Raw genomic sequence first — 15,309 nt, 5'->3', positions numbered from 1 at the left:
CAATTTGATGCGTTCCTCTTTGATTACAAGTAAACTTTGTGTAAAATTTTGGTAGGAAATTATGACAATGGCGGATTTCCATATAGTTGGGATTGATCGAATCAATCGCAACTCTTTGTAAGACGGGACCATGCTCGATTTAGGAGTAATTTGACTTTGAATAATCATACCACGTTTTGAATAATCTGGGTCCCGTAACACAAAGGTTAGCGATTGATCGTAAGCTTGATTTTGATTGATTGATGGTGATTTTTTACCTGATTGCTAAGAAAGCATGAATGCTAGTAAGCAAGCAACCAGAGGACCGACAGATTAAGGTCCTCTCCGAAGGACCTGGTACTGCGGATTAATGCCTTACCAAAGGGCACTAGCTCGAGAAGTGGGAATCGAACCCGGTTCACCGGAATACGAATCCCCCGCTCTACCTAGTGAGCTATCGCGCCTCCTACTGAGCTATCGCATTGTAGTCAATCTAATCAATCGTACAAAATTGTTATACTATCAACCGCTAAGTTTTGAGTTACAGGCCCCTGGTCTGAAATATTGATTTGAGTGAGGCGATTATTCGACTAAGGCAGAGGAACCTGTTTGTGGGAAGCAGATCACCTGCTAGTAGTCCCAAGTGAATATATATCTATCCAACTGGTTTGTCCTTCAGCTGACCAGTAAACGATTGAAACATTACTTTGACGTGGGTCATGTCGCAGAACGGTTGGTTGCTCGTTTGCTTGCATCGACACATCAGGTACGATTTGCTCTTCTCGACCTCGAACCGGACTGGTTTGAACTCGGTGGGTTTGTGAGCCCCGTCACAGAAAGGCTGCAAGAATTTAAAAAAAAATAATGATAACATTTGATGGAGATATATTCATTTTCATGTTATTCTTTTTTTAATTTTTTTTCACCTATTCCTTATTTCCTTTTTCAGGGTCTCACAAAATAATTATCACATTTTTCTTCTTATGAATTGGAATAGTGACATAAGTCACACTTGGCGACTGCGCATTTGCACCAGCTAATCCCAAGCTATGGAATAGCCTGCAAATTGACATAAGCTCTCCACCACTATCTTCAAATCTAAAATGAAAACCTATCTCTTTAGTTTAGAAAATTGCTTTGAAAGTGTCAAATGAAGTAAAAAGTGCTCTGAGAGCACAACTGAATTTATTTGTATACATGTAAAGGCTGCACAATATAAATTCATATTTCTTATTGTAGTTAATATGAACTTTTTGGGGATTTTCCAAAATTAATGGTAGGTCACCCATAACTATCATCTGGGTTCTCACATCAATTTACCTGTTTCTTACTCAGCCCACATTTACACCAAGAATATTTCTTGCCAGCCTCCAGCTTCACCATGGTGGGTATCATCTTGGATATGTATGTTCCTTTGGGACCAACCTTCAAGCTACGCTCCTATCAAATAAATCATTAGTGGAAGAAATATGTACATGTATGAGTATATCATCATTTTCACTGGCAGATCCAGGGGGACACAGCCGCCCGTGCCCCCTTTGAGAGGCACAATTAAAATCTGTAATGTAAAAATGTCGTCAAAACAGGAGTGTGCCCCCCCTTCTTCAAAAGTGAAGACCTTTATTTTTGGTGGACGAAATCTCCTTAATTTTTGGTTAAAATTTTTTTTTACTTTTGCTTATCAAATTTTTCCTCGAGATACATGTATGCCCCCCCCTTTCGAAAAATCCTGGATCCGCCCCCTGATCATTTTACTCAGTAGGCCAAAAGGCAATGGTACACGTATATACTTCCTCTCTGAAATGTAAGTTGACAATTAATAAATAATTAATAATAAAATTACAATAATTTAGTCATTATTTTGAGTCGTTTTTTAAAATGAATATCTGTCTATGTGGAGCATGTGTAAAGTTTGTGTTCGTTGCCTATCTTCTTTTACTAGAATCGTGCAGATACACGTGTGTGCAGACAAGGTGGACTGCACAGACTTGGGGAAACTTGCCATAAAAATTAAAACACTCCACTTCGGCTATTACGGTCACTTTAAATATCGCAAGTGAGTAGAGGGTGTGATTATCATCACGAGTTGAAATCTGAAATCTCAGCAAAATTAAAGGTCAATTCCACCCCAGGAAAATGTTGATTTGAATTAACAGAGAAAAATCAGACAAGCACAATGCTGAAAATTTCATCAAAATTGGATGTAAAATAAGAAAGTTATGACATTTCAAAGTTTCACTTATTTTCAACAAAATAGTTATATGAACGAGCCAGTTACATCCAAATGAGAGAGTCGATGATGTCACTCACTCACTATTTCTTTTGTTTCTTTATGGTTTGAATTATACATACAATATATTAATTTTTTACGAATTTGACGATTAGGACCTCCTTGCCTGAAGCACAAAATGTTAAAATAATGGAATTCCACATGTTCAGGGAGGAATGAAACTTCATTTCATATGACAATGACGAGAAAATAAAAATATTTCATATTTCATATAATAAAATACAAAAGAAATAGTGAGTGATGTCATCAACTCTCTCATTTGGATGTAACTGGCTCGTTCATAATACTATTTTGTTGAAAATAAGCGAAAATTTAAAATGCCATAACTTTCTTATTTTACATCCGATTTCGATGAAATTTTCAGTGTTATGCTTGTTGAATTTTTCTCTTATTCAAATCAAGTTTTTGTTGGGTGGACTTGTCCTTCAATTTATGAAATTTTTGGTGTAGACCTCTAACATTATTCATGTTGGAAAGTATGACAGATTTCAACAAAATATTCTTCTTCCAAATCCATATTGCCATACTTGTTTGATAATGATGTTTGATTTATAAAAACTATACCTACACTGGCTACGCCTACAGTACAAACAATATTCAATCAAACTTGGTATGGTCTACTGCCCAGTGCCCTTCCCTTGACTTGTAGGCCTAACATTATACATAAAGTAAAGACTCTACCTGTCCTTGCTAAAAAGTTGCCTTTCGTCGCCCACTCTCCGCTCCCGAGTCATTGCCATGCCCCAGTGCCAGTGAGTGTGCAGTGGCATGCAATCACATACACAGCCACACCATATACGGTTTAGCCGCAACCAGCACGTGTCCCCGTGTCTCCCATCCCCATCGCGGCGGGCCGGGCGCGGGTATACTTACCGGTACGGTGATCAAACTGCAAGCACCTTGATGCCGACAGAGTCCCTTACTCAAATTCATAGACGCCCTCAAAAGTGCCATCCTGGGCGATTCGGGTCCTGACTTTTATTATTTTTCTCCGACACAGAATCCTCGTCTCCCTCGCCCTCTTTTCAGCCGATGTGCCACACCAAAATTGACTCTATCTAATTGTTAGCAAAAAAATCTTGTATGACCCATTTGTTTACATGAATAAACTTGAATACCAGCCGTTCTACGCGTGCTATCACAAAACTATATAAATTTACTGCGCCTGTATGATCCCTGTACAAGATCTGAGACAAAAAAAGTTTCATTTTCTCTCTTCATTCTGCCGCTCTGACTCTCTCTCTCTCTCTCTCTATCTATCTATCTACCTGATCTATCTATTTATCAACCTACCTACCTATTTATCTACCTATATAGACTATCCGATCTAATTCCAATGCCCGAGGCGCGTTTCCGTTTTACACCCTGGCGAAGGCATTTTCCGGAAAAGTAGCCAAAAAGCGACTAGTGAAGAGTCTACACACGTCGCTGGTTGCATGCAGCGTGCGACACAGGCGAGTCCACCACCGCATGCAATTTGCACAGTTACTGATCAGAGCACAGGGTTCCTCGGCACTTCATGTACAGAGAGAGCGGCAGTCAGGAGTGAAATCCGAACATGCTTTTGCAGTCGCGTTGTTTATGATAGTTTTTTTTTCTAAAAATAAATTATTAACTAAATGAATAGAATGACAGACAAAATCAAAATAAACAGATACTTATAATGGAAAGACAAATTGAAGTTTGATGGATTGATACACTTAGAAGCTGCCGAAAGATAGATATAGAAGACTGATAAATAGATAGAGACAAGATAGACAGATAGATAGATAGAAATAGAGAGAGAGAGAGAGGGAGGTGGATAGATAGATAGAAAGAGAGAGGGAGAGATGTTGTAGATAGAAATATGGACGGACAAAGAGAAAAAGAGAAAATGCTAGAGGGAGAGAGATAGAGAATTTCAGAGAGACAGATAGATGTTAGATAGATAGAAAGATAAAGAATGAGAGAGACAGAGAAGATAGACAAATTAACAGATAGATACATACATAGATAGATATATAGATAGAGAGAAGTAGAGAAAGACAGACAGATGGATAGATAGAGATATTAAATAGATAATTAAAGAATGAGAGAGACAGAGAAGATTATTAACAAATTAACAGATAGAGAAAAATAGAGAGAAATAGAGAAAGACAGACAGATGGATAGAGAGACTAGAATATGAGAGATAGATAGATGTCAGATAGATCAAGAATGAGAGAGAAGAGCGACAAATTAACAGATAGATACTGTAGTTACATAGGTAGGTAGAGAGAGAGAAATAGAGAAAGACAGACAGATGGATGGATAGAGAGATTTGAGATAGATAGATGTTAGATAAAGAATGAGAGAGAGAGAAGATTATTAGATAGATAGATACTGCAGTTACATAGATAGATAGAGATAGAATTTGAGAGATAGATATATAGACAGATAGAGAGAAAGACAGACATCAGCAAGTCGGCAAGGCAAATGATCAAACCTGGAAAGTATAAGCTCATGCAGCTGCATTGCAAGACAGTACGGTATGTTCTGCGGATAACTTCGGTGCGGACTTTGGATCGCGCGCCCAGCTGATAATGTAAACAAACGTAGACGTAGACTCTTCACTAGTCGCTTTTTGGCTACTTTTCCGGAAAATGCCTTCGCCAGGGTGTAAAACGGAAACGCGCTGCCCGGAGTTAGAAATGAATATTCATTATGAATGACGTATTCTGTAGCGCGCGTAATTTGATAGCGTTGTACGCGTTACGTAGAGAGACGTGATTATGTGGTGCCAAAGAGAACTCGTTTTCGAAGAACGGTGTAGAGAACTTATATTGGGTACTTATTTTAATTTCAGTCTTCTCGATCTCGGTAGGCCCGGGGGGGGCACTCAAATGATTTTTTGATGGGGTGTGCCTCACAAAACTCTGAAATGGGGGTCTAAGGAACTGACTAAAAGGGTAAAATACGTACGGGTCTTTTAATTTTTTTTCTCTATTTTTAATTAAGAAAAAAATGATTTAAAGAATCAAATTGAAATAAGAGCCAAGTAGTATGAATATATAGGTGTAATGAAAACTGTCAGTGTAAGAAAATTACTAAGCATTTGCCCCAAATAAAAAGAGAAAAACTAGCCAAACATTGCCACCCTTATTTTGCCACACATGGAGATATAACCGAGAACAAGGTTATATTATAACCTTGTTCATTGAATGAGTGGGTATACCCTTGAGCTGAGGGTCAAGTTTGAAGATAGACCTAAATAGCAGCTAGACTTAGCTGGCTAGCTAGACCTACTTAGTAGGCTACTGAGCCAGAACTAGTCTTAGCCTTAGGTATCAGAGCCTGAGCTGAGACTTGGTACCACTAGGCTTCAAGTTGATCAGGTGCACTGGCTATAGGAAGGGGGGGGTGGGGGCTGTTAATTACCACAAATATTTTTAAACCCGGATGGCTTGGGGGTGGAGGGGGCTCCACCCCTAGGTTTTTATATAGGCTAATCCCATATAAAAGTGATGCATTCGACCCTAGTTAAGGGCTCACGGTGCCCCCTCCCCCAGGGTTCAATGACCCATAACAAGCTGTGGATCGACCCATAGGCCCTATTATATAACCCCACAACACAGTAAACCTAAAGCTTCGTTGGGCTTATCCCCATCGACCCAATGGAGCCTCAAGGCTCCCTTTTGCTGTAAAAACCCGGCTATCTAGCATGTGGGGAGGGGGAGGGCTCCCTCTAACTCCACCGCCAGGATTTCATATAGGCATACCCCACAAAAAAGTAAATGCAGTAAAACCTTTTTTTTGGGGAGGGGGATCAGGGCTTTACCACTGGACTCACTAGTCAATGCCAATGGGTATTTAAAAAAAGGATTTTACCCCCCCGGCAATGGCCTCTCTTTCAAAGAGTGTAGAAGCCCTCTGGCGAATCCTTGACTCCAACTGGTGCAAGTTTTGCCCCTGGACCACCGGCCGTGGGGAATGTTAAATCTTCCTAAGCCTGTGGATGTGCAGTGTAGTGGCCTGGGGAGGGGAGGTAACAGGGTTAACGGGTAACCACACGCGTTACCTGAGACCTGGACGGGGGGGGGCACTTCCATTCACGAGTGGACATGCGCGACCATGGGGGTCTCGAAAAGCACCCTAAACACGTAATTTCCATTTTCTGAAAATGCACCCCTTAACAAGTATTGGCGTGTGAAAGCCTACCCTTAACAAGTATTGGAAACAAAATGATACTATTGGTAATATTCCCTGAAATGAACCCCTAAACAAGTACAGGAATGTTTTATTGTTACGGGTCCTTCGGTCGTACGTCGGCTTTACCTTTTTTGGTTTAGTACGACCCCACCTTCTACACCTCGCGCAAATCAGACTCTAAACACGAAGTTTTGGGGCAAAAAAGGACATCCTTTATAAAACATATTTCAATTTTGTTTTATCATCCCCGCATATTCGACCCTATACACGTAATTTTCCTAGCGAAATAGATACCCTTTTTTCATTATTTTTGTGTTTTTTGACACCCTTATCACGTTACGTACGTAACGTGACCTATCGTGAAAAAGACATCCTTTTTACGTGTTTTTTTGGTCGCGCATATCCACTCGCCAATGTAAGTGGCCCCCCCGGGGTCTTGAAAAGGCCTCGAGACTTGCAATATAGCTCTTTGGTGGCCCTTAGCGCAAAATCTAATCACATAAACCCCCAACATCGAGATATATGTTAAAATTTCATCTTTTCTGGATACATTGATAGGTGTCACAGCTGGTAAACATTGCCCAAAAGGCTTGAAATCGGACGTTATATTACCATACATTTACGTGTAAACCATATGGGAGCTGAATTACTAGTGTGCCCCCTTCAGAACCGTTCTCCCTGTATGTGGTATTTTGAAAAACCTTAGAGAAACATACATTTGTCTCATTGTAGCTTGAAATAAAAAGTACACCAGAAAGAGACATGTAAATGTAACAAAAATAGCATTAATAAGCATGGTCAGTGAAAATGATAAAACATTAGCTTCAAATAGATAGAAAGATCGCTCTTCAATTTGTTTATTGATTAATTACCATTGAAACATGAATTCTTATGTGGTTTAATAGTCTTTGTATATAATATATATTGTGTTTTTAATTTTTTCATGGAAAAATAAATCTTGGAACTTTTGATATAAAAATGAAAAAAAAATGACACTTTACATATTCATATAGGATGACAAAATATAGTTTTAATAACACAATCATACAGAAAAGACTTACAAATACAGCATGTAAATCAAAATCATATTTTATGTAAAACACGCGTTCAAATGTGAAAGACTGACTACAATTCAGCTAGCCTTTATCAATATGTGCTGACTTTCAGACTTGTATTTAAGTATAGTATAGAGTAATGAAAACTATATACTAAATGCTGATTACTATCTCGTAATACATGTATCAGGCTTTTGCTTGGAGTTACAAACAATTTTGCTTCTGTTTCATGTAAAACTCCACATCAATCACATCTTGAAACATTTATCATTCTTCAACACATATAGGAGCTTTATAATGTATGAGCAAATGATTGACAGATCCAAGACAGTGAACAAAGCAAAGGGTTTAAAAAAGGCCCTTTTACAAATAGAAGAATATGTAGTTTGTAGGTAATAATCCACAGAAAATGTTGTAAATACAGATATTATTATCAACTTAAAGGTGTATGTTTCACTTACTTTCATATTGGCTAATCAAATCTTTAGATTTCTTGCATAAGATATATGTTGTATGGGTCTCGGTTAGGTTTTTTTGGAAATACAATTTTAACGGACAGCTAGATGCAACAATTTCATATTCCAGACTTGCATACTACCAAACAACCTGATATGCATGTGAATAAACTTTCAGTTATGAGACTCAAGATCAAGAACTACTTTCTGATATACAAGAAATGTACGTTCTGACTTAGCCAGTAGCACCACCTTAATTCATTAAGAATTATTTCTTTCAAATAAACCTTCGCCTGTGGGTACATTTGATACCTTTTGGGCACGTTCATCCACAGTCTTAATTTTTTGTAGTTACGTGGTTATGGATATTGTTGTGTTTTCAAGCAGTCTCAAAAGATTATATAAACAAATATGTTGCAATTAAAACAACTACATAGAAATACACATTGCCCATTTAAAGGATGCCTCAGATGGAGTTAACTACTTATCTTTTACAATTAACTGTCATTGTCAACCCTGAAGATGTTTATCTCAGCACTCTACTTTGAAAAAGTTGCTAGCAATGTAATTTCGCTAATACCCCATAATCGCAAAATTAATTTGCTTCTAATATTAATAATGTTCATTGATTTCAATGGCGTGCTGATGCAATTAGTGAAATTTAAATGCCACCAAAAACCACAGATTCTGAAAGTCACATTTCCTTTCAGCAAATATCTCTTTGCTTTGCAGTATTGTAAAATGTAACAATGGCTTATACTTTTGTTTTATACACAGAGATGGGCGTGGGCATTTCGGCAGCAACGTCTGTTATTGAGTGTGAACACTAATAATGGCATAGAGTGCCAGAACCGTTCATTCAAAGATGAATACATACGGACAAAGTATAAGTTACCATTGAGTAAAATGGTCAAGGTTCTCGTGCAAGACTTTCTTCCCGATTCATGGAAAAATACTGCAAGACCATATTTATTGAACATGAAATAAATCATGACATGTCCCCATTTTTGGGATGATATCATCTGGGACATCAATGATTAGGAATGGGGACGACCTATATGATTCTGGTAGATCTTGCCATTTGGAATTTGTGTGTGTAAATACTGCAAAGAAATGTTTACATGGGATCCTGTTTCGTCTCCACGTGAAACAATCACATGCTGGTTTGTCAAAACTAACATTGTAGAATGCAGTTTGTCTACTGATACTCTGTAGGGCTATTCCACGGTTACTCACGTTACATTTGGAGACACCTTGACTCATACTTGGAGCTGTAACTCCTTTATTATTGATAGGAACTAAACATCTCCATATCACAACAAAGTACACAGTCTGACTATCCTTTGTATAAAAACAAAACTTGGGAAATTCTATTATGCTCCTGGCAAATCTTTGGAATGTGTCGGTTACTCACGTTACAGATTTGTCCCAACCTGTGGAATTGCCCTGTACCTTGTAACTATTTGGTGCATCCCCTGTTCTTACATCTGCCTTTCTTACTTGTTTGCTACTCTCTAATTGGTCCATGCAGAACTTTATAACAGACAAGGGACGGTTGTGTAGGTAGTCAGGAATATCTGTACTAAACTTTCTTGACTTGGAAGACGCTTTCAGGTTATTCCTCCTGTACCTGTAAAGGGAAAAAGCGAACAATAATATAAAAAATAAAATGTTGCTTCTCAACTGGTTCTGATACAAGATTCTTCTGATATTTGTAAACTAGGCCCAACTTTGCAGATTTGCATGTGTGGATATAAATATTACACTTGATTAATACTTGCGAATTTTCCAGGTAATCTTCAAATTGAGCAAAAACGCCCTGGGGTGGTATTCTGAGATCCATTTTATCTCAGATAAAATAAAATATTTTATCTCCGTTAAAATCAGTGAGATAAAATACCCTTAAAATCTCTCCGAATCGGTATTCTGAGAACCATTTTATCTTCATTTTATCTCTGTAAGACACACCTATTTTTTTTAATCAATATCCAATTAGAAACACGCTTTTATAGCTCTCTCATATCACTCAACCAATTGAAATCCATTCCGCCAGGAGGTGTGGCAAAGGGGCCAGATTGCGTCAATTTATTGACTTCAAATGCGCTTGCACTATACGCTTGCGCGTCTTTACGGAGATTTCTTTTTAACAAAAATGACAATACTCTCATCTTTTTTCGAAGTCTATATCGCATCTTTTCAAACATCATTTCAAAGACAATATTAGTAAAGAAAAGTCTTAGGAAATACTCTCTGATTGTACAGGAACAACGTTAAGGTGTTATTCTCAATAAATGTATAATTTTTCTTCATTTTCATGTCATCATTTGGGGTTAATTTACCTAGAAATACTGGTGAAATCAACGTCACAGAGATAAAATAGCCTCTACCCTCTTTTAAGTTTATTTTATTTTTTCTTCAAAGTAACGTGAGCGCAAGCACATCATCTGCGTTGCAATGGCCAGATACGCGATGGGTATGTGTACTCAGGCATTGTTCTGTTGCGTATCATCTGTAGACACGCAAGATAAAATTTATACGCAAGATAAAAACTAAAATTTTATCTGAGAGATAAAATCTCGTCTCAGAATACCAATTTCATTTTAAGAGATAAAATAAAATATTTTAAAGATAAAATGACCTCAGAATACCACCCCTGATATTTTGACTTAAGCAAAGTCTTACTCATTATCTATGATTGGGACGGTGATATATATGCAATATCGAGCCCTTTCATGAAGTGTTACATAAGGGGGGGGGCACTTCCATGGTGGATACGCATGATGTGCCTTCGGATAGACCCCACTTTTCTTCAAATTGCCATGTACTCAATGGCCCCCTTTTCTTATCTTTTGCTACTGAATGACCTTATATTTTGCCTTCTGTTGCTACTGGATGACCAGTACTCAAAGCCCCCCCCCCCCCCTTAAACTTTGTAACTTGGATGCTTTGGGGATAATTTGCAAACAAAGCACCCAATTTGAGTAAAATTTGATACTGCTATATGAGACTGACATGTAGAGTGTTTGGCTATTTTGCTTGTATATTATTATGATAAATCAGAACCAGTACAAACCTTGAAATCTGGATATTTAAAAACTTCCTTGACAATAAGTTTTGCTGGACAATTCTATTTCTTTGTAGGTTGGATGAGTCTCCTGGATTTAGTGCCAACATAGCCATGTTCTCCCACCTGTAAGGACAGCAACAAGCACATATATCTATGTACAAACTAATTTCAAATAATATAAGAAGGCATGTCAATGAAATTTTGAAGTTTCATGTAACATCGTAATCTATGCAGAAATAGATATATTCCTGAGTAAAATGACACCAAAATCATTAAAATTAGCCAGGCGGTTCTGGATATCAATATTTCAAAGTGGTAAATATTGGGATTTTCGAAGTTTGGACAAAAATTACCAATTAGCATATTTGAGGTTGTCTAAAATTATAAATACAGCCTTAAAAATGAATAATTTCTTCATGTTTCACGTAAACCTGTTCTAGACAACATATTTAACCTACAAAAATCCCATGTGAACTGAAGTTTAAAATAAAAAATTAAAATTAAAGATGGACCTACCCTTTGTTTTCCAAATAATGACTAATTCCAGCTCATTAATTATGGATAAATTACAATGACACACAGATTAAGTTCTGCTTTGAAGAAAATGCAATATCTGTGAGAAGTCTAAAATTTCAGATGCATACCGATTCAATAATATGAAAATGAGATGAATACTCCCATATCACACACTGGAAATAACACCACATTACAAAGAAAAATTATACCTGTTTGCGTTGATCTCGCTTGAGAATATTTTGCTTTTCCTTCCAATCCTTCCCATGGTGACACTCATATAGCAGCTTTGATACATAGGTGTATGGTATACCATCAAAAGGGATTGCTGCAGCAGGCACTGAAAATTTACTGGTTGCAACATCTTGCCAGTATATCCTTGGACCACCTGTAAACCAACAACATTGTCACTGGTAATGTTAACAATATCAAATTAATAACTTGATTTGTCCAGAAAATATGTCAGTAAATGGTAAAGATTTGGCCAAAACAGATGTTATAGCAACACATAACTTACAAGTTTGTGTTGATGATTTTATTGTTTAGTAATATAAATTTACAATAGGGTTTAACTCCTTTACTCTGTAAAGCCGCTCACAGTGGCACGCAAAAACTTGCACGATTTGCAAGAATTTCCACTTGTTTTTTTTTCAAATAGCTATATCAGTTGAAGTTTCGCCTGCATGCAGTTGATACAAAGAGACATCTAGCATCATCTATAATAGAAAAAGAATGATCCTTAAACACTACACATATCATAAGTTACATCCGGTATCATACAGTGAAGGGCGAGGCGGTATAAAGGGCTTTCTGTCAAAATAGGACGGACTAGCTGCTAACACAAAAATAATAGTAGGCCTATATTGTACCACTAACACAAAAATAATAGTAGGCCTCAGGGTGACCAGAAGCCTGTTGCATAAAACTCTTTACCCAAGAAAACTCTGGTAAAAACTGAAAACTAAGGTTAGTCTGATTTCCGCCATTGACTTTAGCACAGGGTAAAAACTCCGGTAAAAACAACCTGAGTTTTCTCAGGTAAAAAGTTATGCAACGGGCCCCAGACCCCGGGGGGGGGCACTCAGTATATAATGCATAGTGGGTATGTGCCGCGGAGGGGACCCCCATTTTTACACTCAAATTTCCGTTCCAAGGCATAGCATTTTTGTCTTATTGAGAAAAAGAACAAAGAAAGCCGCTCCAAGGCATACCATTTTTCTTCTTATCGAAAAAAGTAAGACAGAAATCCGCTCCAAAGCTTCGCATATTTTTCGTTACGCCGTTCCGGTCGCATTGATCTGCTGCGATTTTGGTGAAAAGCGGTCGCCGAGCGCTGTCCGACCATCGTCTCTGTGCGAACGCACCCGGCGGAGGCCGCGCTAGCTGCATCATTCACGCTTGCCCATTCCATAGGGGTGCATACGCACGTACTCACTTGCTGGCGATCCGTTCCAAGGACCCCCGTTTTCACAAAATTGTAGTTCCGAAGCCCGTTCCGAGGACCCTCCTTTTTACAATAAGCCCGCTCCGGGGCCCCCTTTTTTTGTCTCGCCCGCGGCACCCCCTACCAATTTTTTGGTCGAGTGCCCCCCCCGGGCCCCAGACGTCCCTTATTTCCCGGATTGTCCCGTATTTTGCTCCTGCATGTGTCCCGGCGTCCCGACAAACCCTTCCCGGACGCCTATTTGTCCCGTATTTCAGAATATTGAACAAAATGTAGTTTAAAAGTGACGAAATTTTATTAAATAACCAACAGCTGACGAAGCAGGGACAACAATTCAATCGATAACTGTAAACTTTTGCAAGTTCTGCGGTGATTTGTTGCTAACCCAATACATTGCAAACGAACTGGCCTCCTGCCTGTGTGTGGCAGGCTACTAGCTAGGCATGGAGGATCGAAGCAAATTCTCAATGGTGCAAACAATCTCACATGATAAACAGGTTTCCACCAAAATAATCACAAAATCGCCGGGAAATTTTTATAATTATACTATGCATTCTCAGATTAATGATTTGGAGATGTAATCGGAGGAACAAGTTATTGACTTTCCATAGATCTAGTTGTTTCAGCTTTCATTTTGGGTTTTGGTGTGTACGATGCCGCGATGTTTCACCTAATTTCTAATTTTGACAATATGTTTCACTTTGAAATTTTATTAATTTCTAAAATATTTTATTTTTTAAGTTTTAAAAATACATTTAAAAAAACACCAAATAAAATTATGATTTTTATTAGATGATTGGATTTTTTGTTTACTTGAAGTTTGAACTTTTCCCTTTTTCTTTCTTTTATAAAAACCCTATCTTTTCTGCTTGCCCTTTAATTTTGTTCCATCTCTTTATTTCCTCTTTCTTTCCTAGACTTTTTCTTTTCTCTCTCTCTGTTCATTTTTCTTTCTTTCCTTCTTTATCAAATATCCTTTTTTATTTCCTTCTTTCTTTCCTTATAATTACCTTGGCTTCCTTCTCTCTTCGTCTCCTGTTTTTTTTTGTTCTTTCTCTCCTCCCATTATTTTCTCTTTTTTGCGTTCTCTCCTCCCTTCATTCTTCCCTTCCGCTCTTTCTTCCTTTCTTTATTTTGTCCCTTATTCTTTCTTTTGTTTCTTTCCCTTCCTTCCTCCAGTTTTCTTCTTTCTTTCTTTCAAAGAATGAAGGAAACATGTTTATTTCCTTCATTATTTTTTTCCTCCTTCTTTTTCTTACCTTTCCCCCTTCAATTTTCTCCTTTATTTTGTCTTTCATACATTTATTCACCTTCCCTTCCTTTCTTTCTTTCTATACTAATTTCAAAGAATGACGGAAACCTTATATTTTATCTCTTTTTATTATTTTTTCATCCTTCTTTTATTCTAACTTTATTTTTTATTTTTTCCTTTATTTTCTTTCCTTCTCAATCATCTCTTTTCTTTCTCCTTTATTCTTTCGTTCACCTTCTCTTCCAATTCAATATATTTTTATCACAAGTCTAATACTTTGTGTGGGCTTCTTTTTTGATCTTCGTTTGTTAAATGTCCCGTATTTCATTTTGTGAAATCTGGTCACCCTGGTAGGCCTATATTGTACCATGTATCATACCTTTATCTCCTGTTCCTGGGCCTGGCCCCGTTCCTGGCCCTTCTTTGGCAGCGCGGGCGTGCATCTCGTCTGCTTGATTGTAAACGATGAAAATGTTGACACCTCATGATGCCTTATCATTTCCTCCACCGCTTCTTTCGTAAAAACATAGCCGAAATTTGGTCCCAGCTTTACATCAAAATTTGGGCAATCCTAAATGGACTTGTGCAGCCATCACTGGCATCGATAGGGCTAAAGTACTGGTAACCTAGGCCTAATACTTTTTTGTACGTACCGGTACGTAGCTAGCTCTACAACGCTATTTAACTCTAAGGCTACAACGCTATTAAATTATGCGCGCTACAGAATACGTCATTCATAATGAATATTCATTTCTAACTCCGGGCATTGGAATTCATTGCTTACCCCATACCTATATCTATCCCCCCTCTCTCTCCCTCTATCTATGGGGGCTATGAATGTGAAAACAATCTGAAAAAGACAATATGGCCTAGCTTTTAGGGTGAAAATATGTCATAATGTAATTTTTTTTAAGAAACCCCTTTTCAATGGTGGGGGTAGTAATGTTAGAGAGACCTTTTATTATTTTTTCTGATATAATAAAGATTATGCGCCATCTATCTAGTAAACTACTCCGAGGTGCATGCTAATAAGGCGGGGCCAAATGTGAACCATGCAGGTGATGATGATGGCTTTTGAAGTCATTTG

At 37.9% G+C, this 15,309-nt stretch overlaps 2 protein-coding genes across 3 annotated transcripts; both read right to left on the bottom strand.

The window, feature by feature from the left end:
• Positions 1-352: 352 nt before the first annotated feature.
• Positions 353-3,337, bottom strand: LOC121426080 (CDGSH iron-sulfur domain-containing protein 3, mitochondrial-like). Its single transcript, XM_041622228.1, has 3 exons — positions 3,143-3,337; positions 1,300-1,419; positions 353-820 (listed from the first exon to the last, which is right to left on the bottom strand). Exons 1-3 carry the CDS (start codon positions 3,221-3,223, stop codon positions 635-637), a joined length of 387 nt encoding a protein of 128 aa, XP_041478162.1. The 5' UTR covers positions 3,224-3,337; the 3' UTR covers positions 353-634.
• A 4,109-nt stretch (positions 3,338-7,446) lies between these two features.
• Positions 7,447-14,945, bottom strand: LOC121426391. 2 transcript variants are annotated; one of them, XM_041622678.1, is made up of 5 exons: positions 14,602-14,945; positions 11,739-11,914; positions 11,020-11,136; positions 9,393-9,576; positions 7,447-9,155 (listed from the first exon to the last, which is right to left on the bottom strand). In XM_041622678.1, exons 1-5 carry the CDS (start codon positions 14,719-14,721, stop codon positions 8,916-8,918), a joined length of 837 nt encoding a protein of 278 aa, XP_041478612.1. In that variant the 5' UTR covers positions 14,722-14,945; the 3' UTR covers positions 7,447-8,915. The 2 variants fall into 2 exon arrangements, with proteins under 2 accessions (XP_041478612.1, XP_041478613.1); XM_041622679.1 differs by lacking the exon at positions 14,602-14,945 and adding an exon at positions 13,356-13,389.
• Positions 14,946-15,309: the final 364 nt, after the last annotated feature.

Source organism: Lytechinus variegatus, chromosome 13, assembly GCF_018143015.1.
Source record: "Lytechinus variegatus isolate NC3 chromosome 13, Lvar_3.0, whole genome shotgun sequence".
In the NCBI taxonomy this organism is placed as follows: Eukaryota; Metazoa; Echinodermata; class Echinoidea; order Temnopleuroida; family Toxopneustidae; genus Lytechinus; species Lytechinus variegatus.
This window is presented reverse-complemented; position numbering and strand designations above follow the sequence as displayed.

Coding starts and splice junctions, on each gene's coding strand:
- LOC121426080 (XM_041622228.1), bottom strand. CDS start 3,223: ATGGCACTTTTGAGGGCGTCTATGAATTTGAGTAAGGGACTCTGTCGG. Junction 1,420..3,142: donor GCAGTTTGATCACCGTACCG/GTAAGTATACCC, acceptor TTTATTTGATAG/GAGCGTAGCTTGAAGGTTGG. Junction 821..1,299: donor GTGGGCTGAGTAAGAAACAG/GTAAATTGATGT, acceptor AAATTCTTGCAG/CCTTTCTGTGACGGGGCTCA.
- LOC121426391 (XM_041622678.1), bottom strand. CDS start 14,721: ATGATAAGGCATCATGAGGTGTCAACATTTTCATCGTTTACAATCAAG. Junction 11,915..14,601: donor CCCAGGAACAGGAGATAAAG/GTATGATACATG, acceptor GTTGGTTTACAG/GTGGTCCAAGGATATACTGG. Junction 9,577..11,019: donor TTAAATATCCAGATTTCAAG/GTTTGTACTGGT, acceptor TTCCCTTTACAG/GTACAGGAGGAATAACCTGA.